A 27,497-nucleotide genomic window follows, 5' to 3' on the forward strand; every position below is an offset into this window, starting at 1 on the left:
TGGGGGCTGCTCCTATTTAAACACTGTAGTTTGAACCTTTTCAGATGCTATTTACCAATTAAATCATAAAAAGTAATTTTCAACTTTAATTCAGGAAATGGCAACGGCACAGTGTATAAATACACCTTTTGTTATCAATAGTCACTAATAATAAAGGTTAATGTTTGTCAGGGTTGGTATTTATTGCTTCAAAGCACCTTCTGCTTTGACCAATACTGAAGAAATGAGGATCATCCCATCCAGCAGCTTTTAATTGTAGCTTAGCAGTATCTCAGAGGGGATACTTTCCATTCTAACCTTGCCCCTTCATCAGAGCACCTGTTCCCTTGCATTTGTTCTTTGAATCCCACCATCACAGATGTGCCCTAAGATGTGATCTCACTCCTGTCATCTTTAAAGGCATTTTTTTTCTGAGTAATTGCAGGAATGCTGAAAGTGGAGTATAAGAAAAGTCTTTTTCTTTCACAGCTGTGGTGATGGCACTGGATTGCAAGATCTTTGCATCTTGTGGGAGTCAACAGAAAATATTAGATGACTGTAGTTCCTAATGCCCATAGAGTAGATGGGATCTAAATACCACTATTTTTTCCCTACTTAGTTCTTGGTTACAGTCTATTTGGCTTTGTCTCTGTGACAAATAAGGTTTTTGAAAAGATTTTCAGGTTTGCTAAAGGTTTTATCCTAGACCTGCACAGTCTTTGGTCTAAAGGCAGGTTTTTGCTTCTCTCATGTATTTTTTTAAGCACAGCTCTTCAAAGGCTCTTGATAAATTTCTAAAGGCTGGGTATAGTTTTCTATCCAAAAGGTCACAAAAAAATCAAGTAGTCTCTTCTTAAGGATGTTCTGAAGGAATTTTAATGGCCTCTGAAGAAAATTAGCTTGAGGATGTCACACTGGTTTTCTTCAAAGATTGCAGTTTTTACCAGCGTCTCAAAGCCTTATCAGAGTCAGTGATTCCTCGAATGCACAACCAGCTCTCACATTTTTCTCTTTGAGGAACTAGGCCTGGCTTTGATCTCGTTTTTGAGTCCAAAACTCAGGTTGCGTTCCACTGGCCTTTCACTAAGGAGGAATTTCCAGATAAAACTGGTTTTGGAAGAGCATCTGCATCTGTCCTGTGCCCACCTCCAGCTGAGGAAGGAAGCAGTGAATACTCAAGCACTCCGTGGAGGTTGTGATTTCTGTGCTACTTTTGAAGCCTCATTTTATTTTAACTAAATCCAGACATTTGAGGTATAAAACAATTTTATTTGCCAAAATAAATATCTGTTTTATATCTGAACACGTGCTTATACAGGAAGGTTGTAATAAATTTAGTACAGGAGAAAAAAAAAACATTCAGGGCTAAAAAAAATCTGGAGAGCTCACTCGCTGAGAAATCATACTTTTAGAGGTAAAAAAACCCTTCAAAGTGTATCTGATTTTCTAGATTCAAGCAGGTTGACACTGTGGAATTTTTACCATACTGATTTACATTAAATTTGTAGTCCCTGGAGAAAAGCTTTTAAAACTCCTGATGTGAAGTGCCAGGATGAATTTCTCATGGTAAAGAAGTCTTAGGAGGGTCTCTCTTTTGAGCTGCTGAACAATTTTCTGGCCTGGAAATACCAGTACCTTTCTGGCTTGAAAATAAAGAGGTAGGAAGAAAGAAAACAGTTGGGTTTAAATGACTTGTTAATGGGCAGGGGGAAGTTTTCTAGAAACTGGAAAATAAGGTAAGGATGCTCCAATTCCCTGCCTGTTCACAGGACACTGGAACACACCTTAATTTGACTGCTGAGTGTCTGATTCCCCCTCGTATTTACACAGCAAATGAGATGCTCTGCTCTGCCAGTGGAGTAAGAAGTAATGCTGAAATATTTTAGCAGTAGTTGGCAAATGCATGGGAAGTGCTGAGCTTTACTCCAGACTCTCCTGTGGTTTTGATTTTGGAAAGGTGGCAGCAATGCTTATTTTTTCGATATATAATCACATAATTTAATCATTTAATCCAAATGTTTTTCTAGGGAAAATTATGGTCAGTTATCACGGAAGGAATACGCTCTGTAAATTCAGCACTGAAACTTTATTGTGAAATCCAGAAATCCTGAACTGCTTTCTCAGTTTCTTGGTAGAGATGGAAGAACACTGCATGTTTTTATATTGTGAAAAGAAGCTGGAATTACTTCATGGGCTTAATTTACAGACTGGAAGATGCTGTAACTGGAAGGCAGGTGGAATATATGGGAATTAGGATGATCTGTCATCTGTAGTCAAGGGCAGACAGCAAGTTGCTGATGTGAGGTGGGTAACAGAAAATGATCATCTGGCACGGGTAGAGTTTTTGCAGTAGAATAAGGCAGTCACAATTTCTTTAGTGTATTATCTATGAAACAAGGCAAAGCCATGATTTTAAAATCTCATTAAGTTCTGGGGGTTTAAGGCAGAGTTCTCTTCAGTACCTATCTACACGTTCACACTTGAAAGTGTTTTGAAAGTCTTGCTTCTAGTTCTGAGGAATTACTAATATGACAGGTTTTCCCCATGAAGCTGCTTATTTTTACAAACCCTTCAGAAAAATTCAAAAGGGCAATTAAAACCAGATGAGAATATGTAAATAATTTCCATGTGCAGTTCTGAGGTTGTATTTTCATACTCGGAGATGTTTATATTAAAAAATACAACACGAGAGGCTTCATTTTCAAAATCTGTCTTCAAAACAATGCTGTGTTGGATGCTCTTTCGGGTCCCAAACCTGCAGACTGGAGCTTGTGTGGAAACCAGGGGGGGGTATTGCCTGTGTCTGACTTGTCTGCAGAGGTATTTCACACCTGCCATTTCAAATCAGTTTTTATAAAATTCAAGGAAGAGAGGAGACAGAACTGGTTTAGCAACAGACCATTCCCCTGACCACTTCTCATATTAACAAAGTTATTTAAGGCTGTGCTTAAAAATAGTTTCTGAATGTTATTTTGAGGCACAGAGTCCTAAAATAATCAAGTTGAGAAAGCCAGGGGAATGAAAGGATTTGAAGGTGGAGTTCTTGTTAAGTTTTCTGGGTGTAGACCTTAAGATAGTGGTGCAGTGAGATAATGGTTCTGACAGTGTCTGAATGACTCTGCGTGCTGAAGTTCTCTCTCGATGAGCTGGTGAGGTTGTTGCACTTGTTTTATTCCTGTCAGAGGAGCCTGGCTCCGAAAGCCCGACATCCACCCCTCCCTGAACATCGAGGTGTGATAGGAGAGGAGCTGCTCTCCCTACCCTGACCTGAATAACGCTGTTCTGCTGAGTCATGGCCTTACCCTGAGGGAAAACACCTCAGGAACCTTTCTGGACACAAACACTACCTGTTCCTTTCACTATTTAACTTGGTTCTCTGCTCTTTTCCTTAACTCTGATCAAAGCCAATGAAATTCTTCATTATTTCTAATATTACACAACTATGAGAGTTATAGGTGTTTTGTACTGCTACAGTTTCCTCGTCCCATTTAGGTTTTGTTATGAAAATGAAGCAAAACCAAAAAGCTGATCCAGCAAGTTGTATGAAATGGCTTTATTTTGGATGTACATATTAATAGACAGTACTACAAAGTTGCTGTGCAATATTGTGAAAAATCAACAATTATGTAAGCTTAGACAAATAGGCATCAATAATCTAAAGGCTGACACTGCTGCAGAGAATAGAAAAAAAGTGCTTTTAAAGTGGAATGAACAAGACAATCTGGAAAACTGCACCCTGTGCTGGCAACTCATCCCCCTGGCAAAACTCCAGCAGCAGCTTCCCAACACCTGGGCTCCTGTAAATGAGGGGAGTGGACAGCTGTGGATTCAGGCTCCTGTAAATGTGGGGAGTGGACAGCTGTGGATTCAGGCCCCACCAGGTGTCAGGAGGATGCTTCAGTCTTGGCTGCTCTCCAGTCCAATTTTACCCTGTTAACTGGTTACTTGTCTTTTCACGTTAACTTAAAGCTGGATCACATTTTGTCTTAACAAGGAATAGCCTTTTCTTCAAATATCAAAGTAATATTTCAGGTTAGATTTCCCCTACTGATGGTCCAGCTGGAGAATATGCTGTTGTCATTGTTATGACATTGGATTTTTAAAAATCCAATCATTTTGAAGGGGGGGAATGTTCCATCATATCTTGTGTCGCTGAAAAAGTCAAATTCAGGCACTGAGTTCTCCTTTCAGGATGAGATGCTGATTCTTCTCACTGAGATTCATCTTGAAATTCATTTTTAGTAGGGGATGAAGTTTTCACATCACAATAGCTAAAATCATGTCTGTAAACGAGGTCCTTCTGAGAGCTTTCATCAAAGTGTGGCTCCCGAGCTGTGACAGCATTCCACACGGTGTTCTTCCTCAGGGAATTATGTAAGAGTTCTCTCATTCTCCTGTTCTCTTTGGTTGTGGATTCCCAAATGATTTCAAGATCCCCTTCCGTTTTCCTAGGGGGGGAAAAAAAAAAAGAGAAATCCTAATTTTAACAGTGTTTCAGCAGTACAGAATTACAGGATGTGGATAAGCAAACTAGAAAATGGCCTGTATTTAAGTGCTTGAAATTACCTGATTAAAATTCATGTCCGTTTTGCTTTTGAAAAAGCCCATTAAATGTAATGCTAGAGAGGATGTGACCAGAAAAGAAACACTTGGATCCATGTAACAAGTTGGATCAAGTCTCAGCTAATGCTTCTTTGTGGAAGCCAAACAAAGGTGGTGTAAACCAGGAGGGGAGATAAAGCCAGGGAAGGACAGTCCTTAAGGCATTGCAACCTCACAGGCTCATTTCTCTGATTCCCAAGCATAAATGAACAAATTATTTAGTGTCTTTCTTAAGGAAAAGGTTATTTTTTTAAGCATGGAAGCCAATATGATTTCATAATACAGTGTATTCCAGCACAGGCTTTTTAGCAGGTTATGTTAGGTCAAGGTTAAGCTCTTGGGTTTCCTCTAACTCACTTCCACTATGTCTCAAAGTACAAAAAAATAAGGATATCAAGATAATTGAGGTGGAAAGGGAAGCTGTTGCACGGAAAATGAGCAGACAAATTTGAATGCTATACAGACTAATACAGTCCCTTCAGGGCACTGCCTGAAGCACTGGGCAGAGCTACCCTGCTACACAAATTCTCCCCAATGCCAGGCTCTAAAAATGAGAAACAAATCAATGCGCAACATAAATGTGTTGAGAGCCCTTTGTGATTGATCACCCTGAGAATGAAGTGGTAAAAAGTGGCCCAGACGAAGTACCTGCCCACTTTGTGTTTCACCTTCTGGCTTGATATACACATGGAAGAAATAAAAAAGAAGCCTTGTAGAGAAGGGCTTTAGATTATTTTTGCATTTATTGCTTGGAATGATTTTTTGGTAGTGGAGGAGATCAGTGACAATTAAAAATGGAATTAAAGCAAAAGGTAGCAGTTAAAAGCAGTACAGGTGCTAAAAGTAACCCAAGAATTTGCCCAAGGATGTGAGAGGCCACAATTAATGAGCTGGAACTTTTCATTTCTGCTAAGTTGCTAAAAAGCTGTGGGGAAGCAATCTCTCAGTTTTAAACCACCAAAACTGTAGATGACTTTGCTCTCACAAAGTGTATTTCCCCTTGAGATGGGATGAGAGGGACTAATATAAGGCGTTCATTTTCAGTTCAAGTGATTGTAGAAGAAAAATTAGTTCAAAGACACTAGTTTTGAAAGTGTCCACAGGGTTTAAATTACTTGAGTAGCAAGGAAACTGATGCCTTTAGAGATGGTGATGTATCTGAACATAAATAAGTAAAAATAAAAACTTCCACTCAACTCCAACCTAGCCAAAATGTAAGGCTCTGTATCTTGTTGAGAGTAAACAAAATGCCAGTGCTGTACTGATTGATGTTTGAGGATGGAAAAGTTAACAGAAGCAGGTTCTGAAAGCAGATTCCTCTTTACAAAAGACAGAGCTTTCTGCCCTCGCTGAACTAAATTAATTATGCCTTAATTTTATACTTGGGCTGCCAGCTCAAGAATTAATTTTCATCTCTCCTGTAAGAGTTTATTTAAATATTCTTTATAACAAAGATCAACAATTTTCATCATGGTTCCAACATGATATGTCACCCCACAGGTAAGGCAGCTCCCCAGCCTGTGCACAGCTGCACAGCTTCTCTGCTGTTCACCCTGTCCCAAGGACAGTCTAAGGCACTTTCACACCTGCATTTTCCATCCAAAGCACAGCAGCTCCAACTATCTCCAAGGACTGTTTCTCTGCAGAAGACTTAGGAAATAAACTCTGACCTAGAAAACTCCTAATGGTAAGTGGCCTGTGAAATATGACTGGAAATGTTTATGACCCTGTTTTTCTACCCAAGGACTGCATCATCAGCTTTGTTTATCTCCAAGGTGCAGCGTAGCTTATTGAAGGGAAGGTAGGTGATAATGATGACTGAGCATTTCTCAGTAAGAAGATTCAAAAGGAAACAAACCTTAAGTGTAACCACGAGATTCCTTTCATTTCCTACTGTTCTGACAGCTGGGGAGGAGTGTGGATGGGCAAGTGTTCAGCCTTTAGCAGAAGATGCTATTAAACAAACTAACATACATCTTGACTTATAGAACCCCCTCAAATCATCAAAGATTAGGCTCAGATTAATACTCTTCTTAAGAAGAATTCTTGAGAACAGCAGTTCCTGCCTGTGCCTCACCCACCTCTGCTGCTCCAGCACTTCAGCCAGGGTGTCCTGCTTGTCTTGCAGCAGACGCTGCAGGTGCTTCATCTCCTGCTCATACTGAGCAGCCTTCCCAGCAAATTCCTTCTCCTGCTCACTCATCCTCAGACTGATATCCCCAAGCTTCCCAGCTGCTTTCTTTTTATACACCTGTAAGGGGTAAAGATTATAGGAAAAATGGGATTACAGGAGAAATAAGGACAAGTCACTGCCAGCAACAGAAACAGCTGGAGACGCTGATTTGCAGTTTAATTATACATCAGTTCTGCCCTGCTTAAATATGTCAGGTGGGCTGCATTATGGATTTTTTAACCTATTTGGTAGTTTGAATGTACTAAACTTCATTTTGTTCTGTATATAACACCAGTGTGTACAGTGAATACCATGCTATACGTTTGTCTTATGAGTGAACAGAAATAGCTGCAAAAAAAGAGGGGTTATTTCCCAAGATGCAAAGCTACACATTACAGCACCTGTTGCTTACCACTTGTCCAGCAGTCATATTTAGCAGTACATACCAAGAAAAAGTGTTTACGTTTTGTTGGTTGTTCAATATTAATTGAACTATGAGGAAGGAAAAGAATAGCTTTGTGTTTTTAAACTGGCTTGCTTCTTCACAGAATAGTGCTTCTGTTCAGTGAGGCACGAGGGATTTTTTGCTTAATTAATAACCAAATTTATTGGTCCCACCTCAAAAGTAAGAAATCATTTTTATACAGAATTATTTTGCTTTCTGAAATTACATCCCCATTAAATTGCATGAGCACACGAGGAACTGAAATCTATGGCTTGGGTGTTGTTACAATTGTCTGGATGCTGCTGCTCTTGACAGAAACCAAATCCAGTATTAGCTTTTTTCCTCATGATTACAAGCAGAATGCTAAAACTGTTATTTTGTCTGCAGAATGTGACATTTCTTACAGATGATCGGACAGAGTTTGGGGATGGAAGCACCTCCTTTAATAAAACTGTAAACTATTTAATAGTGAGGCTTTGAAAATACTGCTATTTATGTCTTGGTAATACAAAGTTTTACCTAAGGTGCTACTCACTAAGGTTTTATCTTCATCTGAATCAGAGCAGAGAGACTGAATCTGCCTTTTGGAGGAATAAAAAAAAAAAGGGGGGGCATTTTTAGGTATATGCTGTATATAAGGCTATATAATCCCTTCCACAAACTGTTTCCCTCTTAGCTTTTGTAAAATGTGTCATCATGGAGTTTATTTTTTTAGAGCTCATAGGATAATAATAAATAATAATATTTACCTAGAGCATTAGTAATTCAATATTTAAGGGTGACTTACACAGGAGGGGGGGTTCCTAGCTTTTTCCCTGCCAGTTCTAAGAAAAGAATTAGAAGCCTGCAAGTTAACCAGTCACATCCTTCAACTATTTGGATTCCCAGAGAAGTCTCCAAAATGCAGAGTTAGGTGCTTGCACTGAAATGCCAAACAAGTCCCTTCTGAGCAGCAGGGGAAGGGCAGAGCACAGGGAAACAGCACAACTTCCCCCTCTGCCATTACATTCTCCAGCTTTACCCAGGTCCAACAGGGACCTGAAATGCAGAGAGCATTTCAGAGAGCATTACTTATGGGCAGGTGCCCATAATTAATAACTTCAGAGAATTTCTTATCACAGCAAAGGCTGATAAAGCAGCCGGTAGTGTTGGTGAAACCCATTTTTCGTGCCCGGTCATTGACCTCCCAGCTGCAGGGAGTGTTTTAAGGTGAGTGTTGTATTTTTTAAGCTGTACCCAGCCTGAGATGGTTCAAGCCATCTGGCTCCTCATCTCCCACAGCTGCCTCTCGGGGCTCTGCTCCTCCTTTGCCAAGTGGAGCCATGTGTAGAACAGTTGTAAAATCTGTGGGGCACAAAGGGCAAAAGTGCACCATCATCTTCTGGCCTGAAACCAGAGGGATACCCAGTTGTGATCTGCTCCTGTGGGTGGATTATAATAATATCTACATAAAATGCAGCCTGGGCAGGTCTGGGCACACTGGCACAAGCAGCTGCTGGCACTCACAGAGCCTTCCCTTTGAGTTGTTCCACATAAGCTATTAATGATCTGGGAAGTGAGGCAGGTAACAGTAAACTGACTGGTGGAGATAACACCACAGGAAGAGGATGATAACATGTTGCTGGATGTGTTTTCCTCTAGAGCTGGAAAGGTCCAAGGTCATGGCATCAAGTGTAGAGTAAGCAAGATGAGGAATGGTCATGGATGCAGCTGCTGGTACTGAAAAGGGTATAATTGAGACTCTTCTAATCCATTTTTGGAAGGTGTACTCCTGGACACCACAGCTCTGTTACACCTCCAGTACTGAACTACAAACTAGCAGACAGTTCTGACTGCAGAGCCCACAAAACATCATTTCTACAAGCACAGGCTGCTGGCTATGGTACGTGTAACGATCTGATTGTTGGTTGAGGCAACAAAGCTATTTCCTGTCAATATGTGTTGTTTTTCTCCAATCCTTCACCAGTAAAATTGGTATTGTCTGTTCCGAAAGAGAGCAAAGGGCCATCTGAAGGAATTGTCTACAAAAAGTAATATTATTCTCATAGAATAGCCCTGTAATGGGAACACTGATGAAGTTTTTTTGTGTGCTACAGAACATTGCCAGCTGTCTCCAATGTCACCTACAAATACTTTAGTTAAGTTCATTGACAATTATATTCAGGGCTGTGTAAAAAATCATTTATGGAAGCAAGGGGAGGAAATTCCTTGTTAGTAGTAGATGATGACACTGCTTGTACCTATAACCTTCCCAGTACAACTGGACTGTGACAGATGAAAAGTGACAGCCTATATACTCAGAAGATTTAGTGAAAGTTTTGTCAGACAGTACTATGGTGTTTGTTAATAGAAAAAGAAAATTTCCACACAAACACACGATATCTGGTCTGTTAAGGGTTTGTTTTCAGTTTCTTGAAACCTCTACTCTGTCTCAGTGAAGAGGATGTGAGTAAAATGTAGAAACTTTTAAATTCAAAAGCCAACAAAATCGATGTTAGTAGTCTGGGGAAAAGTTCAGCTGTTGTATTATGTGCTGCAGTAAATAAGCATCCTTATTCCTACATGTTATCCTGCCTGATAATTTAAAAATCTGGAAAAAAAGTAGTCCATCTTTAGGACTGACAAAATGATGGAAACATTTTCTTATGTATTACAAAACCAGCACTGCTCCATGAATTCCCAAGGGCCCCACAATGGAAAAATCTCCAGTCTAACAAAGGAGAAGGAATACTCTGGACTGAAAAGCCTCGTGTGCAGCAGGAATTAAATAAACCCAGTGCCTCCTGGTTTCAGACCCAAAGCACCTTTCTCCCAAAGTCCAGATTAGTGTTGATAGGAGACAGTGAAGGAGCACTGGTGACAGGAACAGTCACCCTCAAACATGCTGGCCTAAGCACTGATTTCCAGGAGTATGGGACACACTGTGCAACAGGGACAGGCAGTTCTGACTCACACAGTTCCTCCATCAGCAGGAAGTGGTAAGAACAAACCTTTGTTGCTTTCTCCTCACCAGTAACAATTTTGTACTCTAAGATAGATATTTCTGTGTTCACTGTCCCTTTTGCCTCCAGGAGACAGAGCTGCACAAAGATGAAGTCAAAGGAAGGCCGTGCGTTTCCTTAACATAGTTCCTGTGTAAAAATTATTTATTTTGTATTCAACTTACTGCTCTACTACTACTCTCTAAATTTCCTGTGGTTGTACTGATAACCTACAAAAGGTTTTGCACAGTGAATGACTCTATACAGTTTGTTTGCATTAATTGCTAAATCCCAAACTAAAAATGGGTATTTATAAAGAGAATCACTTTTAATTCACTACATAATTTAAGCATACACAGTTTAAAATACATAATAAAGCTGTGTATACAAATATTATATATACGAATGTATATGTATACAAATATATATATACAGGTTTAGGGTTTATTTTAGCAATAACCTGTTGTTTAGCTCTAAAGATTTTCACAGTGATTTTGCCTTTCATAACGGATCTGCCAGACCTTGATTTAATTCGAGCCTTTGCAATGAAAAAGAAAAAAAATACAGGATTTTATTAATTTCCTTTCTTCAAAAGCCTCAATGAAAAGGAAGAACTCTGGACCAGAAGACCAGACCTACTTTTACGTGCAAGGCACAGATGACCTGAGATCAGAGGGAAGGGATCCAAAGGGAACTGAAGAGGCAGCTTTTGGAACACCCTCTGTCCATGGGTGTGTGATGTGTGTCTGGTGCAGAAGGGCTGTCCCACAAGGCCCTCCTTCTTTCCTCCCCTCAAATAATATTTACTGGGACGGAAAAAGAAGCCCCAGAAAAATCTTTTGAGACACACAAAATGCATCTGAGCTGTAGGTTTTGGATGAGCTGCTTCCTGATGCGACACAAGGCAACAAACTCAGCAAAAGGGAAATGTGAGTAAACCTGGTTGTGTCTAAAAAGCAGAAAAAAAGTCTAGTTGTGTCTAAAAAAGTCTAGTTGTGTCTAAGAAGGAGATTCACACTGCAGGCACTTGGAAGTAACTCAGAGCTGTAGGCTGGAAGCTTTTTCTCTCCTCACACCCTGAGGACTCCATGCTCCAGTCCATATGATATAATTTGTATTTCTTATCTTGTATCTGGAGGAAATAGCTGCAGGTGGCTGAAAGCCAAGGCACAATAACCTTTGGTGAGATAAGAAATAGCTAACACTCACATTATCAATGGCTGTGTCACCCTGGCAGGAAAATGAATGTGTCTTAAGTAGTATTATCACTGGAGACAGATTACACCTAAATAGCTCAGAAGAGGTTTATCCTGAAATTCAAGATACAGGGCAGTTACCCAATATGTGATTTCCTGAAACAGCAAATAAATTATACCAGCTTTTAGCAAAGTTCACTTAATACAATAACCAAAGAGAACATGACATTTGTAGGTGTTGTGTGACTGTTTAAGCTCTCTGCTTTACTGACAAAAATGAAGAAAGAAAAGGTTTTGCAAGTAGATTAGTCTTGCTTTTGTTAATTGAAACAGCTGACTTTAAGAACTTTATTTACAGACTTTTTTTCTGATTTCCATTAATAGTTGATGGGTTAAGGATTTTTTAAAATCTGGTTTTGCACTTAAAATTTACAAGTGAATGTTCTTAATTTTATGCAAACCTCTTCTCTATCCCTTAGACACAGATCAATAAAATTGCATAAAATCTGTATTTAACAAGAATATGAGCCACTGTCTTTGTAGGGAAGATAGACATGAATGAGGGTGAAAAATGCTAAAATCATTTTAGGGCTGTATTAGCTCAATTAGATAACTCTTTTAGGGTAGTGTTTCATGCATTTAGATATTTCATGAAGGATTTCTTTTTTCTCCCCAGAAAACCCAAAACACAATAAATATCGAGCTTAGCAACACTGCTTACCTTAACTTTCTCTTCTAGTTTTCCTAAGCGTAGACTGCCTTCTATCATTTTGTTGAGAACACCTTGCTTCTCATTTTCCAAACATCTGGCCTGCAACCACACAGTGGATACATCACTAAATGGAACCATCATGTTAGGGCAGACAAAACACTGACACTGAGCAAGACACAGCAATTCCATTTTTGAAATCCCATAGTCTGAAGAACCAATGCGGAAAACGAGTCCTTTTATTTTTTATATATTATTCTTTTTTAATGGCTGATTAATAATTTGTCAACTGACTGTGAATACTGTGAAACAGTATTATTCTGAAAGGATACTAATACTGTAAACTTTAACTATTCTGTGTATTTTTCTACAGAGAAATGTTTGTAGGGATCCCATTTTTCACTGTTTCATAGGCACTACATTCCCAGATGTAAAACAAAAATGCAGGTGGTACGAACAGTGAAATCATTTTAAAACTCTAAGAGGCTTCAGTTGTTAAATCCACTGAAAGCATTCAAATGAGAATGAAGCAGCTTTTGGACTCAGCAATGTCTGAGCACCTTGAACTACCCATATCACTGCAGACACATCTCCCTTCCCAGAAGTCCCAATTACCTGGGCCTGCTGGAGTCTGAACTTCATGCTCAGTAGGTGACAGTTTGATTTACTGTAAGGCAGCTGAATCATACAGTGCAATACAAGAATAATTTTGACAGCTGCTGACTCAAGATTTTTTTTAACCCTCAGTAAGTAAGAATATAGGCTAATTTTTTTAGTGCTGTACCATTCTGCTGTCCCTGTTCTTCTGGATGAAATGTGCATAAAATGAATTTCAATGATTTAATTCAATGAATGAATTAAAAAAGGGTAAGACAAGAGTTAGCAGCTGTAGCTGAACTGACATACTGAACTTTGAGGTGGGGGAATGATACTACATTGTGTGAAATGATAATTAAGCAATATTAATAATTTCAAGGTAATTACCAAAGAGACAAGGTGATCACGTTCCTGAGCTATCTTCTCCACCAGACCAATAAGGTTTGTTAGGTAATAATGGCCTACAACTTCTTTTTCTGTCACTTCCTCCAGCCGCACTTGTAAAACACTTATTTTCTTCTTTAGTCGCCTACAAAATGAACAGATTGGGAATTAATAACAGAATTAAAAACTTGCATCAGGGGCAAATCAACATGTACAACTCTCAAACAATCAAACATACTGCTAAAAATGCACTGGCTCCCAATATTTTCAGTGCCAAAAGTTATCATGTCCCACTTTTGGGGCTGTTTTTCTTTACAATAAGCTGTCTGAATAACAGAACAACGATTCAAAAGAACAGTTTGTGCAATGGCTACAAGCTCATATTTCTCAAGAAATATAACAGTAATATTGGTTTTATTTTTTAAAGTACTGTGAGCCCATCTCTGAGCAATCTGGGTGCATGAGGAGGTTTGCAAATAGTGCACAAGGCCTGATTTTCAGTACACAAATGATTCATTGCTATAGCTAACTTATACTGCTAACTACTACAGGAAAGAAATATTCTTAATGTGCCTGTAGCCACTGAAAAGTGAGCATGAAAACATACAAAGGTCAGCAAATCTTGACAGCCAGGCCTTTGGATGTGACAAAAGTATGTTTAGAAAACATTATGGGAAGCCAGACAATTTCTGCTGTTATTTTTAGAAAGACAAGTATTTCTAAACAAGAAAATGAAACTGGTGTGTGACCTGTTTGTCTTCTGTGTCATTTCCATCTCAGTTTGCAGGTCCTTGTAGTCAGCCACGCAGCTCTTCTTCTCCAGGAGCAGTTTCTTGTTGTCAGCTTGCAGTGATGCCACCCTTCCCTTCAGCCCTTCCACCTCACTGCGCCTCTTCTGCTGCTCCTCCTGTAACCGCCTGCAAAACCCAACAGCAGGGACAGGGCTCAGGTACAGCCCTAACTCACTGAAAACCTAAATTACACTAAGATTACCCTGTTAAAAGTGTGAAAGACACACTGAGAATGCTTCGTGTTCAGTGCTGACATCAGACAGGTATTACTTTCTCAAATCATTTACTTAAATTATAAAAATACGGAGCCCAAATGTATTCCTTTTTTTTTTCTTTTTTTTTTTTCTCCAAAGCCATTATCAGCAATGCCAAAATACAAGGTCTGAGAAATTCCTAAGACACAAAACAGCACTATCCAAAGGCTTGGAAGCAAACAAATTTACAGGATGTCTTCAGGAAAACATCACTGTGCAGGCAGTGCACAGCAGCACTTTGGAGCTGTGCTGTTTCCTGGTGTTTCTGCATTGTAAAGACTGGAGAAACTCAGAACACCCAGTTTAGAGTTTCAGGATCCTTTTGACATGTTCCCAAAGAGGAGAACAAAAGAACGAGAATATTTAATTTATAGGATTTATAGAAATAAATAGATTTGAAAAAAATGATAATTTTAATGCCTCCTCTTCTACTGTTTAAAATAGTACAGTTAGCAGGACATTCTCTATGGTAGGAACACTCCTGCCCATGTTTCTAGATCTGGGATGTCCTTCCATAAATTGGAAATGTCCCTAAAAACCAAGACAGTATTTTTTAAATACTCCTTTCCCTTTCTTTGTACTTTGGTAGTTGCCTTCCTGGATTACCAGCAGCAGTTTCCAGTGGCCTCCTACCTCCAGAGTGCAGCTCTGTTCACGTCCATGCTTTGCAGAATTGTTTCTCCAAGCACCACAGGGAAAGCCATACCTGTTTAAATCATTCACCAAAGCCACGTGCTCCTCTGCTGCTATTCTGCTCTCCACTTGGGCTTTCAGCTCTTCACAGGTAGAACATAAAGCTTCCAATTGCTTCTGGTACTCTGCTATCTCTTCTTCCTGGCTCTGTTTCTTCCCTTCTAAGATTACGATCTGTTTGGTCAACTTTGAGGCTTTTGGGAGGGAAAAAACCAAAATCAACTGGGTATAAGAGAACTAATTCAATCACCCAGTGAAACTGCAACTAAACCATTACTGTGTTAATACCTAGTTGTTCATAGCAACAGTGGATTTGTCAGTTTGCATTTTGTTTGGATTTTATTTTTTGCTGTTTCAAGCAACTTGTTTTGGTAAAGTGCCGAAGCTTCAAGACTGCTTCTTTTCAGAGCTATAGGATCATTGAAACATCATTTTACTCTGAAAAATTCTGATTCAGTTTAAAGTGCTCTTAAATTACAAAAAGTAATTTTTAACAACTCTTGTCACTTTTTCAGAAGTCAAAATGTTGTTCAGTGGCAATAGGTGATAATGACATTCTTCTCAGTCTCAGTTCACATCCACAGCTTGATCTCATATTAATGTCACCCACATTCAGCAATGACTTTTAGGCACATAGAAAGTTGCAAGAAACCTCCAACCAAACAAAACCAAGACCTCCCAAAAATGACAACAACAGAAAACAAACAAAAAAAACCCACAAAAACCCCCAAATCTGCAGTAGTGTAGTCAAATGGCTGGCAACTCAAGCACTTTACCTTCTTGAATGTGCTGTCTGTGAGTGTCTTTTGCTTTAGCTTGCTGGATTTTGAGCTGTTCCATCAACAATCCATTTTCTTCCAAGACCAGCTTGGCCTGAGTTTGCAGCTGCTGCCTGCAATGATAACCAGCTTGTAAATAGAACATAATTCAAATGTTAGCTTATGTCCCCAACTGACATTCAACAGTGTAAAAAATCTTATTTGCACCTTTTTAAAGACAAAGTGGAAACTCTCATTGGAAGCAATATCAGGACCTAAGGTAATCTTATTGGTGACATGAACTCACAACCATCAAAAAGTAATTTATTTTAAATAATGTTTAAAACTTTTGAGTAACTAAGCAAAAAAACCCTATAGAAAGCAGGAAAAAGCAGTATGTGTGATTAGGAGTGCAGCATCTGAGAATGGAAAAGGTTTGAAGGGACTTCCAACCTCAGGAGGTCATCTTGGAGAGAGCATTGTAAACAGTAACTGAAGCAGATTTGTTTTCAAAACGTGATAAAATCTTGGATAGCACTTGGATTTACTTGGCTTTGATCCCTAGAAAAACAGGGCCAGTGAGCCTTATGAGCCTGTGAGGAAGATGAGCGTTTAAAATGAACTCTCCTGAGCAGAGAACTCAACCCTCTGCTTTTTAACTTGTATTAATTCAGCTTTTTAGAAAAACAATACCAGCCCTTCTGATGTCAAAAAACACTTAAGAAACTATTTGCTGTTCTAGCAAGAGCTTAAAAAGTTGAGAGTATTAGTCAAAGTGTGTTTAGAAATTTGTGGACAGTGTATAAGCAGCCAAGGACACAAAAAATATCCACAGTATCTTCAAAGTTTGCATGCAATAAGCAAAATAATTAGTAACTTTTAAATTAATTTCCAGTAATATAACTTGCCATTCTGTAGAGGTAATAAAGTTGTTTTTATTTAATCGCTCATGCAGGTCTTCGTTCTCCTTCACCAACTCTTCAACTCGTGCTTTAAAATTCTTCATATCCTCCTGCAAGACAAAGGATTTCACATAACGTTCTTTAGAGGTAAGTATTTTGGTTGATGTAATTTTTTTGTTTGTAATGTAATTTTTACATCAACAAAAATCTTTATAAACCTACATGTTTCTAATCCCTAACTTAATAGCATATTATCTCACTGTTCAATCATCTCTAATTCAGATGAGCATATTTGATTTCTAATTTGTTTCATCAATCTAGTAATATCTGATTAAAGAGAATGCTGATATTTGATTTGTGCCACATCTTTGCAAGTTGTAGATCCTTAAAATATGCATTTAAAAAACCGAATTCTGGAAATTACTAGATGACACTATATATTTTCAGAAGGACTGACATGGATTTGAATATGGTAGGTACAAGACAGGGAATTTACAGTAATAAAATCCTTGGTGTTTTCTGCCCATTGTATGGTTTAATTTTTTGGAGGAAATAAATTTATTTTTAAAGTCTAGGAAAGTTCTGCTTTCATACCCACAAGCAGATGGAAGAGCAGCTCTCCAGAGCACTAAATCCCCATTAGGGATGACAGTGGTAAATTCTTTCTATCACTGTGTTTATAATTTACTCTGTTCTTCAGAGCCCATCTTACACCTCTCAGTGGAGCGGCCACTTCTAAAGCTGAACAGGCTGACAAAAATCAGCAAGTCAAGAAGGATGAGACACAATAAGCATGCATGGAAAAGTAAAACAAAGTCACTTCAAATTTTAGGCAGAAAACAGCATTGAGAAATCCCTTCAAAAAAATTTCAGCCATTTATTTCCACTTTATTGGATATTTTAAATGGCAACTTGCCTCATGTTCAAGAATAAAATCTTCCTTTTCTCTTATTCTGTCTTCATAAGCCAAGAGAAGAGGTGACAAATACTTCATATCCAACTTAAAAGAAAATTAAGAAAAAATCAATACATACAAATTAATTACAAGCAATAATTTCATCTGTATTTTTTACTTCTCCTGCTATAAATTACTACTTTTAAAAGCTGTGAAGGGTTTTCATCTGTGACTTGCAGACAAAAGGGCAGCTGGACACTATGTTGGCACACTTCAGTAAAAAGCAGCTCTAACAGCAGAGTGTGGATGCAAATGAATACAAACCAACACTGAAACACTACAGTGAATATTATCTGTAAAAAAATTACCCCAGATTCATTAGCAAGTGGGAAAGGAATTTTTACATTCTCAAACCTGCATTTTTAAAACTAAATAATATGTGGTTACTGGCTATTATGGCTAGAGAGACAGGGCAGGAGCATTTTGCTGTACAATACAGTTCTGAGAAATGATTAGGAAGGAAAATGTAAGATCTGATCAGCATTTCAAGGAGAAACTCTTTCACCTACTACAAATGCATTCAATCTCACAGATTATTTGCCTAGTGGAGCCATGCCCATTCCTACCATGAGAATCACTGAAATGTTCTATTTTCTTTTAGTATCATCTTAAAAATAATAACAGCAGGAGATTAACAATTCAGGAGATGAACAGTTAAGGAGATTAACAATTAAGCAGTAGACCTTGGAAGGCCTTGAAGCAAACTACATGCTAGACAATGGTAAGTGAAGAAGGTACTTCTGACTCTCAGGCCAACAGCACCTGTCAGCAGTTCCAGCTCTGTGACTGTGCACTCTGTAGTTTACTGCACATTCTGCAAAGTTCTGCCCTTCATCTTTTCATGCAACAAAACCAAAGTATATTCTACTTGTATTTATAAAGAATATTTATTATATTCTATTAGTTTGTGATAGTTCAGCAGAGGAAGTAAATAATATCCTGAATATCTCGTTTCCAGTAAAGAAATTCTACATCGTTACTTAGAAAGGAATAAACAGAGAAGGGAAAATATTATTTGACTTACCAGCCATGGTGGTGGTGGGCCTTTCATGGGTAAGCTTTTCAGCTTTACCTGCTAGAGCAGATTTTTGAAAAGATACCGACATTATTTCCTGCTTTTTGAAGCACCAACAACTACCAACTGCAGTCACAACAAAGCTGATGTTTCTAATTACAGGTGTTGTATGTTTAATACACACTCAGAGTCAACAAAACTGGAAGTTCAGTATCTTACTAATACAGGAGAATAATCCTGACTTCTTCAAGTCAGACTTAATGATAAAAGCTTATTTCAAATTTCAGGAAAAGCCTGTGAAATTTGTAGACTTCGTAACAAACTTGGAGAAAATAAAAACCTCAAAGATGAAATAACAATGGGACATTTCAGTAGAAACTGCCTTTATAACCAAGACTCTCACCTCTTCTTGGGACAGTGACCTGAATTTAGTTTGATAGCGGCTTAATTCTACATTTAAACGATGGACCACCATTTTCAAAGCATCATTTTCATCTACCAGCTCTTGTGCTTGTTGCCTGAGAGAAAGTAGTTCTGTTGCCTCCTCTGTTAAAACAAATATTCAACAAGAAAGTTCGATCAAAACTCAAGAAATGTTCACAGCAATTTGTTAATTGTAATGAAAAAAAATAATTTCAATAAGCTAGAATAATAAGAGAACTTCTCTCAAAATACTGTTATGGAATAATCCCATGAAAAATGACTAATAAAAAAACCAACCACCAAGTAATTTTTTTTCATGGTTACATAAGTATTCCTTGACAAAATTTCTACAGATGTAGAAAATACTGTTTGGAAACTACTTCTCCACAGATACTTGCCTAAATCAATGACTTCAAAGCTACTACTAGAGGAACAGGTTGTAAGAAATCAGAAAAATCAAACCAGATAGCTACAGAATGGCTCTTGGGTTTCTCCCACCTTCTCTGGGTGAGTTCTCTGCAGCTTCTTTAAGTCTTCTGTTTTCTTGTTCTTTAAGTCTTCTGTTTTCTTGTTCTAGTTTCTTCAGCTGTAACTGCTGTTCTTCCATTTGCTGCTTTGTTCCCTGCAGCTGCTGCAGCACAGCCTGGTTTGCCTTGCTCAGGGCCCAGTTTTCTTGTTTCAGCTCTCTGAACTTGTCTTTAGTCACATTTTCCCGTGCTTGCCTTGCCCGAACAGACACATCTGCAACGCCACAGCCCAAGGGATGTCAGTTATTTTCAGACTAGAACATGAGTTTCAGCAAATTACAACCCATTTTTAATAATATCAGCATTATGTATGAGTGGTACTTTATAAGATATAAATCAGCTCGTGGCTCCCAAAAGATAAGACCAGAAAGAATTAGAAAAGTAAGTTTGGAGAGAGCTGTGGAGTGGCTGCAAGATCCCACCTTTTCTCTCAGACACTGAAAACATTCCCTCTTTAATTGGGAAGAAAGTGGCAGCAGATCTCTCAAGCATCAGGGGCTAAAGAGATGAGACAAAAATGTTCACTGCATGGACCAGTCAGTCTTCCTGATCCCTCCTTATTTTAATCACCTGTACAATGAAAGCTTTACCTTCCTTCCCACTGAACAGTTTCAATGATCTGTTACTGAAGTTACTTGACAATCCTTACAAAAGTAAAATTTTAGATTATCTGCCAAACTGTGGATATGTTGTTGCATCAGTAACAGTGGCTCACAATTCCAGGTTTTTCCTTTCCCTCTGTGTGGGATGAACAGCTGACCCATTAAAATGAATTTTGGCCTTGCCAGTATAACCTAACAGCACATAACCATCAATGTAACTCAGCACAGGAAAGTACTTTCACACACACACACATAAATACAGGCAGAAAAATGCGGGTTTATATAAAAATGCCTATTTTTAAAGTGAAGATGTGTGGTAAATGCATAGAAACATCCAAAGTACCTGGGGATGGTGGAGGTTTTTCACGTATCAGATTGTCAGCTAATGGTTTTTCCTCCTAGCAGAGAAATAAAAAATGAGACAGTTTGCTTTAACAGTCACCCTGCCTGAAGTTCTCTGAACAGCATCACTGTTGGAGAACTTCAGAAACAAAACTTCAGTAGGTGTTTCTTTTATACCAACAGAATTTAAGGCTGGATTCACTGCTGATAATACACAACTTCTCACTAATCTTGCCATCATTTTGTCACTTATCCCTGCCTTCAGTCACTTGTAGGCATTTGAAACTGTCACTATTATTTTTAGTCATCAAAAATGTACACTTCTCAAAATATTTTTTTTTTATGGCTGGGATAAAAGTCCCATAAACTTAAAGGCTCTTGACCAAACAGGATGGATATTGTTCCCACTAAAATAAGCTTTAGACTAATCATTTATGATATGAACTTAAACTGTCAATCCCTAACTAGGCATCAGCAAATAAATTAAAATGGAAAATGTTCTTCAAAGTTGAAGAATTTTGTTCTTGCTTTGCTGTAAAAAAAAAAAAAAAGTATTTATTTTCACATTTCTGGAAGGTTCTTCCACTAGGAAAGAACTCCAATATATTTACTTGAGGTGAACATGATTCCCTAGTGGCAACAAATTAATTTTCTTTTAAGTGACTGCAAACTAACAGCTCTTTATGACGCCCTGTTTTCCAAAACACATCATAAATCAACCTTTATCTAAATCTTACCTTTAAGTTCAGGCCAAGATGTTGGTCTTCTGCTAAAGAAAAACAGCCCTTTCAGTCAACAGAAACAAAATCTATTTGTAAGTACAAAAAAATTATTTGTAATTATTTGTAAATAAGCATGCACACATATGATACACTGCAAATACATGTAAGGAAGTCCTCCCCACACCACAAATAAATGAGCTCACTAAGTTTCCACTACCCCTTTCAAGGCGTGTCAGGACACTGATGTGAGACCTTCCTTTCCCTCACACTGTGTAGGTGAAAGTGGGGAAGAAATGATGTTCTAATATCCTGTTCTTTTCAGTTCAATGCCTTCATTTCCCAAATGCTTTTAGCAAAGCAACCCATTCTTTCTGGATATTATTCTCTACAAAACTTTTCAAATTACTCCACTGAAACAATACTGAAAAAAAACCACTGGGATCCAACATGAATAAAACTTAGAAAGACAACATTTTTTTTCAAAACAGACTCAGTTCTGCTTTCTCTTTTCTATCCAACAGCTACAGAGTACTGCCATCCACTGTAAAAACTGCATTTTCCAGCTCTGGAACTAATTCTCATTTCCCAGTTTCCTGATTTTAAAAGAACAGACAAAACAATTATGCAACAGAACTGTGGCACAGGTAGATTGGTTCTGCTGTGTTATTATAATTTTTTCTCCACAATATTGCATTGCTACCAGAAAACAGTTTAATGGTAGGTCCAGTTACAACCCAAATGTCCCTGATCTAATGAAATTACTTATTGCAAAAGAGTTATTTGTGAAGTTTAACAATTCAGAGCTTAGGGTGACAACTTGAGCCTGAAGATCAGGCTCTATTCTCTAGAAATATCCTCTGTGACCTGATGTACAGTTTTAAGGCCCAGACCTTAAAAGACAGCAATGATGATATAACTTCTGTAGAAAGGATAAATACCAACTACTATCATGTCATTTGATTATTAAAAAGCCCAAAAGTTTTTCCTGATGGTTTTCAGTCATGGCATTTTTTCCATATAAGGAAAATGACTGATCAAAAATGTTTTCCTCTATCTCCAGCTTTTTTTTTTTTTTTTTTAACATTGGTAGTTTCTGTAGTTCCTAATTTTTCCCAGTTTTTGAGCACAGTAAGACTCCAAATTTCCAGGGCATAAATTGGATTGATTCACTGGATTTATAGTAGAGAATGACTGTACTAGACAAGACGGAATTCACAAAACCTTTCCCCCCTCCTCTTTTTACACTGGCTAATAGTGGATACTTAGGAAGTCACTCCACAGTGAATACAGACCAATCTTCCCTCTTTATGCATTTTTTAATGTTCTGTAACTACTTAAAATTATTGTTAATAGCATTTTTAATCACTCTTGTAAAAAAGGGATATACCATTATTGCATAGTGTTACATTTATTTTATTCAAAAATTACTTTCCCTATGGTATATGGCATTTTGAAGTAAAAGTAAGCTTTATTTACCTTCTATTTCCAAACTTGATTTATCCACCACCATCTGAGACTCAGTTTCGTGGGAAGGAACCTCTTTCTCATCAGTGTTAGAGGTGGGAGATGGTAGAAACTCTTCCTACGGAAAAAAAACAAAACAAGCCTATTTAAATCATGGTATCATTGTTAAAATAGCCCTTGTGCATTGACATCTCTCTGAATCCTTAGTCTACAACTGTCTTTACACCTAGGGGTGTTTTTTTGGTTTCTTACAATACATACCACAAGTCCAAAATGTAAAAGATTGATGGTTCTACTTCCCTAGTGTTGGGTTTTTATTGAAGAGGCTTTTTATTGCCTCTTTCCTACTCAGGTACCTCTTCCTGTTTGTTAAATTTTTGTATCATTTTGGACTCAACTTTATATGTGCCTTAGGAGTACTGAGCTGTGCATTGCTGGTTAAGACAATCCAAAATTATAAGACAGAAACATTTATTTCATTTGATTCCCAACACTGAAACATCAACTAAGCTTTCACCATTTAAGAGTCAAATGCTTTGAACAAATCATCTACTCTGTAAGTACCGTGGCAACATAAATTATTGGGCATTTTACAAGGCTAAATTGTGCATTATAATTATATACAATAGCAGTGTTTTCCTAGTAAGAAAAGGTTCCTATAATCAGAGACAGGGAATTTGTGAGAACCAACAAAGCTTACTCATGTAAGAGTAAAGGAATCACAAAAAGAAGCATGTGAAATAAATACTGAATAAATGTCTGAAGAATAAGAAGAGAACATAAAGCATCAGAAATATTTAACATGTGCATTAACATATTAAAACATTAATACATTTTAAAATCCTACCTTTTTATTTTTGCAGGGAACAGCATAAACAGCATCTGTGCTTTCTTCTCTCTTCTCATTACTCTGACAGCTGGACTCTGCCTCTTTATCAGCATCTGAGACAAAGGTATCCATGTCCTCATCTTCACCATAGTGGCCTGATGTTTCCAGGGACTGTACAGGAGATCTGTCACAACCATCAAGTTTCCAGGTGGACCTGCAGGTAAAAAGCAATTTAATGCCACTTTCAACTCTGCTGCTTATTCTTCAAAAAAAACAACATAGTAAAGTAGAACCATCAGTTCTCACAAAGTATACAAGTCCAAACAGCTGACAAACATCTAAACTAGGAATCTAGCCTAGGTGTGTGCTCTAAAACAGACAGTTAACACTGGAACTACCTGATCCTCTCTATCTTAAAGAAAATGCCACATTAGACACAGAAGGTTGCTAATTCTACCACAGGGTTACATCTGTCATGCAACTGTAACATCTGTCATGGGTCATTTAACTCAGTTAATCACATTTGGTAGAAATAATTTGTGATTTTACTTCTGACTGCTGTACAATCCAAGTCTGCCTCTCTGAAGACTCTATGCATGACATCACAAGACATGGCACGAGGATCGTGGACACTTCAGACCCAATTTATGACGCGGTGAGAAGAAAGCAGGAGTTTGCTGTAACTCCTTGGTAAAACTGTATCACTGCAGGTTCTGTGTCCAACCTGAGCTATCAAAGCAGAAGTGTACACTACCCTGTTCTGAGCTGGGTCACTGTTGCATAGGGTTCAAAGCCTTCCTGCTCCACAGAGGTGGAATCACTTTCGGAGAGGGATCTCTGCCGAGGCTGAGGAATAGCCACAGTGCGCCCGGTGAGTGCTGTGGCAAGGATTGCTGCTGCCAGGGCAGACCTGCAGGAGAACAGACAAAAACGATGAAGCAATGCTACTGTGCTCTTGTGCCCTCCACAGCTGATATATTTTCCTTTGCAAAATGTCTTCACTACTTAAGCAAAGCAAAGTGTTCACAGTTAACGAGCATTAAAGGCCACTGAATGCCCACAGGACTGGTTATGAACTATGAACTCCCACAGGAAAGCACAAAATGGGGCAAGCTATTGTCATGTAGCTTTCCAAGAGCAAAGCACAATACCTCCTGGTTTTCCCAAATCACATGCATGAAAATCATGGAATATTCTGAGTTACTTTCCTAAAATTCACATCAACCATTGACAGCATTTAGCATTCACTTTAGTCGAAAAGGTGTTCCAAGTCCTGCTACTTTGTCTCTATTAACCACTCTGATCCTTCTACTGGTGACTCTGAAGTTGTTAATAAATGTTGGCAAACTGCAAACCAGGACAAGTAAACAGAAGTGCCTATTTGTGGGACACTGTGGAGTATGGAAAAGGACATGATGAAGAGGAAAAACTAGTAGGAACTAAGGTTAAAGCAGAGAAATGGTGAGGACTCTAAATGGAAAGAAAACAACTGGAGGTCAAAAAGGAAGAAGAAATGAACGAGGATTGAGAAGGAATGTTAGAGACACTAGAAAGACCATGGAAAACAAACAAACCTGAACTAAACATGGAGAAAATATAGACTAAAAACTGTAATAAGCTACAACTTAGAAGAAAAACAGATTTGTGTTTTTCTCTATGTGACTTGCCTTTATTGCTACATCCAATCAAATGGATTATGACAGTTTTTTAAGCCCCTGTCATGGGACTTAAAAGAAGCCAAACCATAACATTTAGTTTATGGTTTTCTAGTGAGCTAAAATTTCCTGACTCACAGCACTAGTGCTGCTGCAGCTCTAGAATCTACTGTGGCAGCCAAATTAAAAACTACCCTAACCGTAAACAGTCCATTTGTCTTTAACTGACTCACAGGAGTTCCATATTCTTAATGATTATTATCCTAAATATTTAGCACACTTAGGAGTGAAAGAAAAATTCAAAAAGAGAGGAAGAGACCCACTTAAAAATATATTGGTTTTGTGAAAAGCTTTATACAAATACTGCAGAAAGGACATGTGATTCTTTTAATCATGCATTTCTAGTAGGTTATAGCATACTCGAGGAAGGGAAAAAAAAAACCACCAAAAACATCAGAACATACCTGGGCCTTTCTGGAGAAGGGTTTGGACTACGAGGGGGAGGGGTGCGGGGAACTGCAGGTTTAGGAGCTATGGTGGCAGCAGGGACCAGGCCATGAGCTATGTGTTTCTAAACAATTTAAAATAAAATTAGTTGACAAAGTGACTTTTCAGGATCACAAAAAAAAAAAAAAAAATAAAAAAAATAAAAAAAAGAACTGAACAGGCACAAAAACCAACAATGCAAAATAATATATAAAGAGGAAGAGCAATGACATGCAATTAATGCAAACTGAAGACTTGAAATGGTTCCAATTTAACTTTTTAACATGTATGAACAGCTGCTAATGGAGGTTAGAAATGGAATTTACGTGAGAACCACGAATGGAGGTTTTCTACCCACTACGGCACAGTCTGCAAAAGCAGAATTTTAACATAATCATTTGTTCCTGCATATACACAAGAAAAACTGGACTAGAAAATAACTTCTTTCAAAATATTGGAATGCTTCTTCAGTGACAATATTAGTCCTTTTCTTCTAGAGTCTGTCAGTCAGAAGCAACCCTCAATCACAGCAGTATGAGATGGACAAATGACCCTGTCACTGAGAGTCTTGCAGTCAAAGGTTCAATCTGAATTAGAAAAGACCTAATGAATGTTTTAGCAGCAAACACAGTAACTTTTTTTAAAAAGGAATAATACTAAATACCAGCTCAGAAAAAAAGTGGAACCAGAGTTCCCCACAAAGAATGGAATCATGTAATAGTTGAGTTTGGAAGGGAGCTCACATCTTGTGCATCTCCAACCTGGTCCAGTGTTGAACTACCTCACAATATTTTATTTATCATGTTTAAGTTGACTTGTCTGTGTTTGAATTGGTGCTCAGTGCCTCTTGTCCTGTCTCTAGGCATCAGAATAGATGAGGCCATAATAAAACCCATCACCGTTGGATGGAGTAAAACAGGCCAAGTTCCTGCTATTTCTTCTACAGGGATTTCTTTTTCTTCCCAAATTATTCTTTAATTTACTTCTCTAACTGGGGGAGGCACATCAAATAACTAAATGGTGCACTACAAAGACTGCATTTTTACTCAGCCTTATCTTGCAAATGCACCGCTCCTGAACTCTGCAGGTCTGTCTGGGGCACACCGGTTTGTTTGCTAAAGGCTGCTGACTGGAGATATCTCACTGTGATCACCAGGGAACACAGCTGAGCTAAGAGTAAAAAGCACGGCAACAACAGAGGATCGATACTTTAATTCTAGTAACAAGAGTTCAATCAGCTCAAGTGCATTGGGAGATAACATAGCTGGCAACCCTGCAACCTTCGGCTGCCCCGAGCTCTCATTACATTAATTTCACCACGTTAATTTCATTACGTTAATTTACTGTTAATAAGACGCCAGCACGCTTTCCTGTAGTTTGTAATGGTAACACACCAGTGGTTGCAGTTAGAACAGTGTTTTCCTCTAAGAAGAGGTAGATCCTGGTGTTTGCTGCAACCCGCACAGCTGCGCGATCTGCCAACCATGAGCAGCTACTGTAACACTGCTCCGACTGCAACCGCTGATGTGTTAACGTAACCAACCACAGGAGAGTCTGCTGGGTTCTTTTAACAGAAAATTAACCCTGTAACTTGTTGTCAGTTCACTTCAGAGCAGTGAATGTGCGCCTCGGGGATCGCCGTGAGAGAGAGGGAGCGGCACCGCCAGCCCGGGGGCCAGACACTGGAGAAGCCAGGCAGGACTGGGACTGACGGAGAGGAGCACACCAGCCTCCGGACACCTTCCTGTCTTCGCCTGGGGTTTCTTTCCCCCGCGATTTTCACCGCGGTCAAACCGCTCAGCGCTCCCCAGCACCTCCCGCCTTCCCCGGGGGTCCCGCCCGCGCACGGCCCCGCTCTGCGCTGCTGCCCCCGCTCACGGCGATGCCCCGAGCGATACTCACGAAGGGGCCAGGGCGGCCTCTCCTGAACAGGAACGACATCGGGACACGACAGGACGGGACAGACGGACCCGGCACCGCCCCGGACGCTTCAGCCCCGCAACCCGCCCGGCA

At 38.8% G+C, this 27,497-nt stretch overlaps 1 protein-coding gene across 2 annotated transcripts; it reads right to left on the reverse strand.

Moving 5' to 3' along the window:
- Window positions 1-4,169: 4,169 nt before the first annotated feature.
- On the reverse strand, window positions 4,170-27,476 carry CEP89 (centrosomal protein 89). 2 transcript variants are annotated; one of them, XM_027899205.1, is made up of 19 exons: window positions 27,387-27,476; window positions 25,463-25,569; window positions 24,098-24,253; window positions 23,362-23,557; window positions 22,527-22,632; window positions 21,066-21,094; window positions 20,330-20,384; window positions 19,356-19,598; window positions 18,838-18,980; window positions 18,444-18,494; window positions 17,381-17,464; window positions 16,471-16,574; window positions 15,581-15,696; window positions 14,818-14,998; window positions 13,816-13,983; window positions 13,070-13,211; window positions 12,098-12,187; window positions 6,663-6,832; window positions 4,170-4,427 (listed from the first exon to the last, which is right to left on the reverse strand). In XM_027899205.1, the coding sequence occupies exons 1-19, from the start codon at window positions 27,423-27,425 to the stop codon at window positions 4,190-4,192; spliced, it is 2,418 nt and encodes an 805-aa protein (XP_027755006.1). In that variant the 5' UTR covers window positions 27,426-27,476; the 3' UTR covers window positions 4,170-4,189. The 2 variants fall into 2 exon arrangements, with proteins under 2 accessions (XP_027755006.1, XP_027755005.1); XM_027899204.1 differs by having other exon boundaries at window positions 21,066-21,097.
- Between the last annotated feature and the right edge of the window lie 21 nt (window positions 27,477-27,497).

The sequence above is a fragment of the Empidonax traillii genome, unplaced genomic scaffold, assembly GCF_003031625.1.
Source record: "Empidonax traillii isolate 1590-97213 ecotype Southwest subspecies unplaced genomic scaffold, ASM303162v1 scaffold650:size632282, whole genome shotgun sequence".
NCBI lineage: Eukaryota > Metazoa > Chordata > Aves > Passeriformes > Tyrannidae > Empidonax > Empidonax traillii.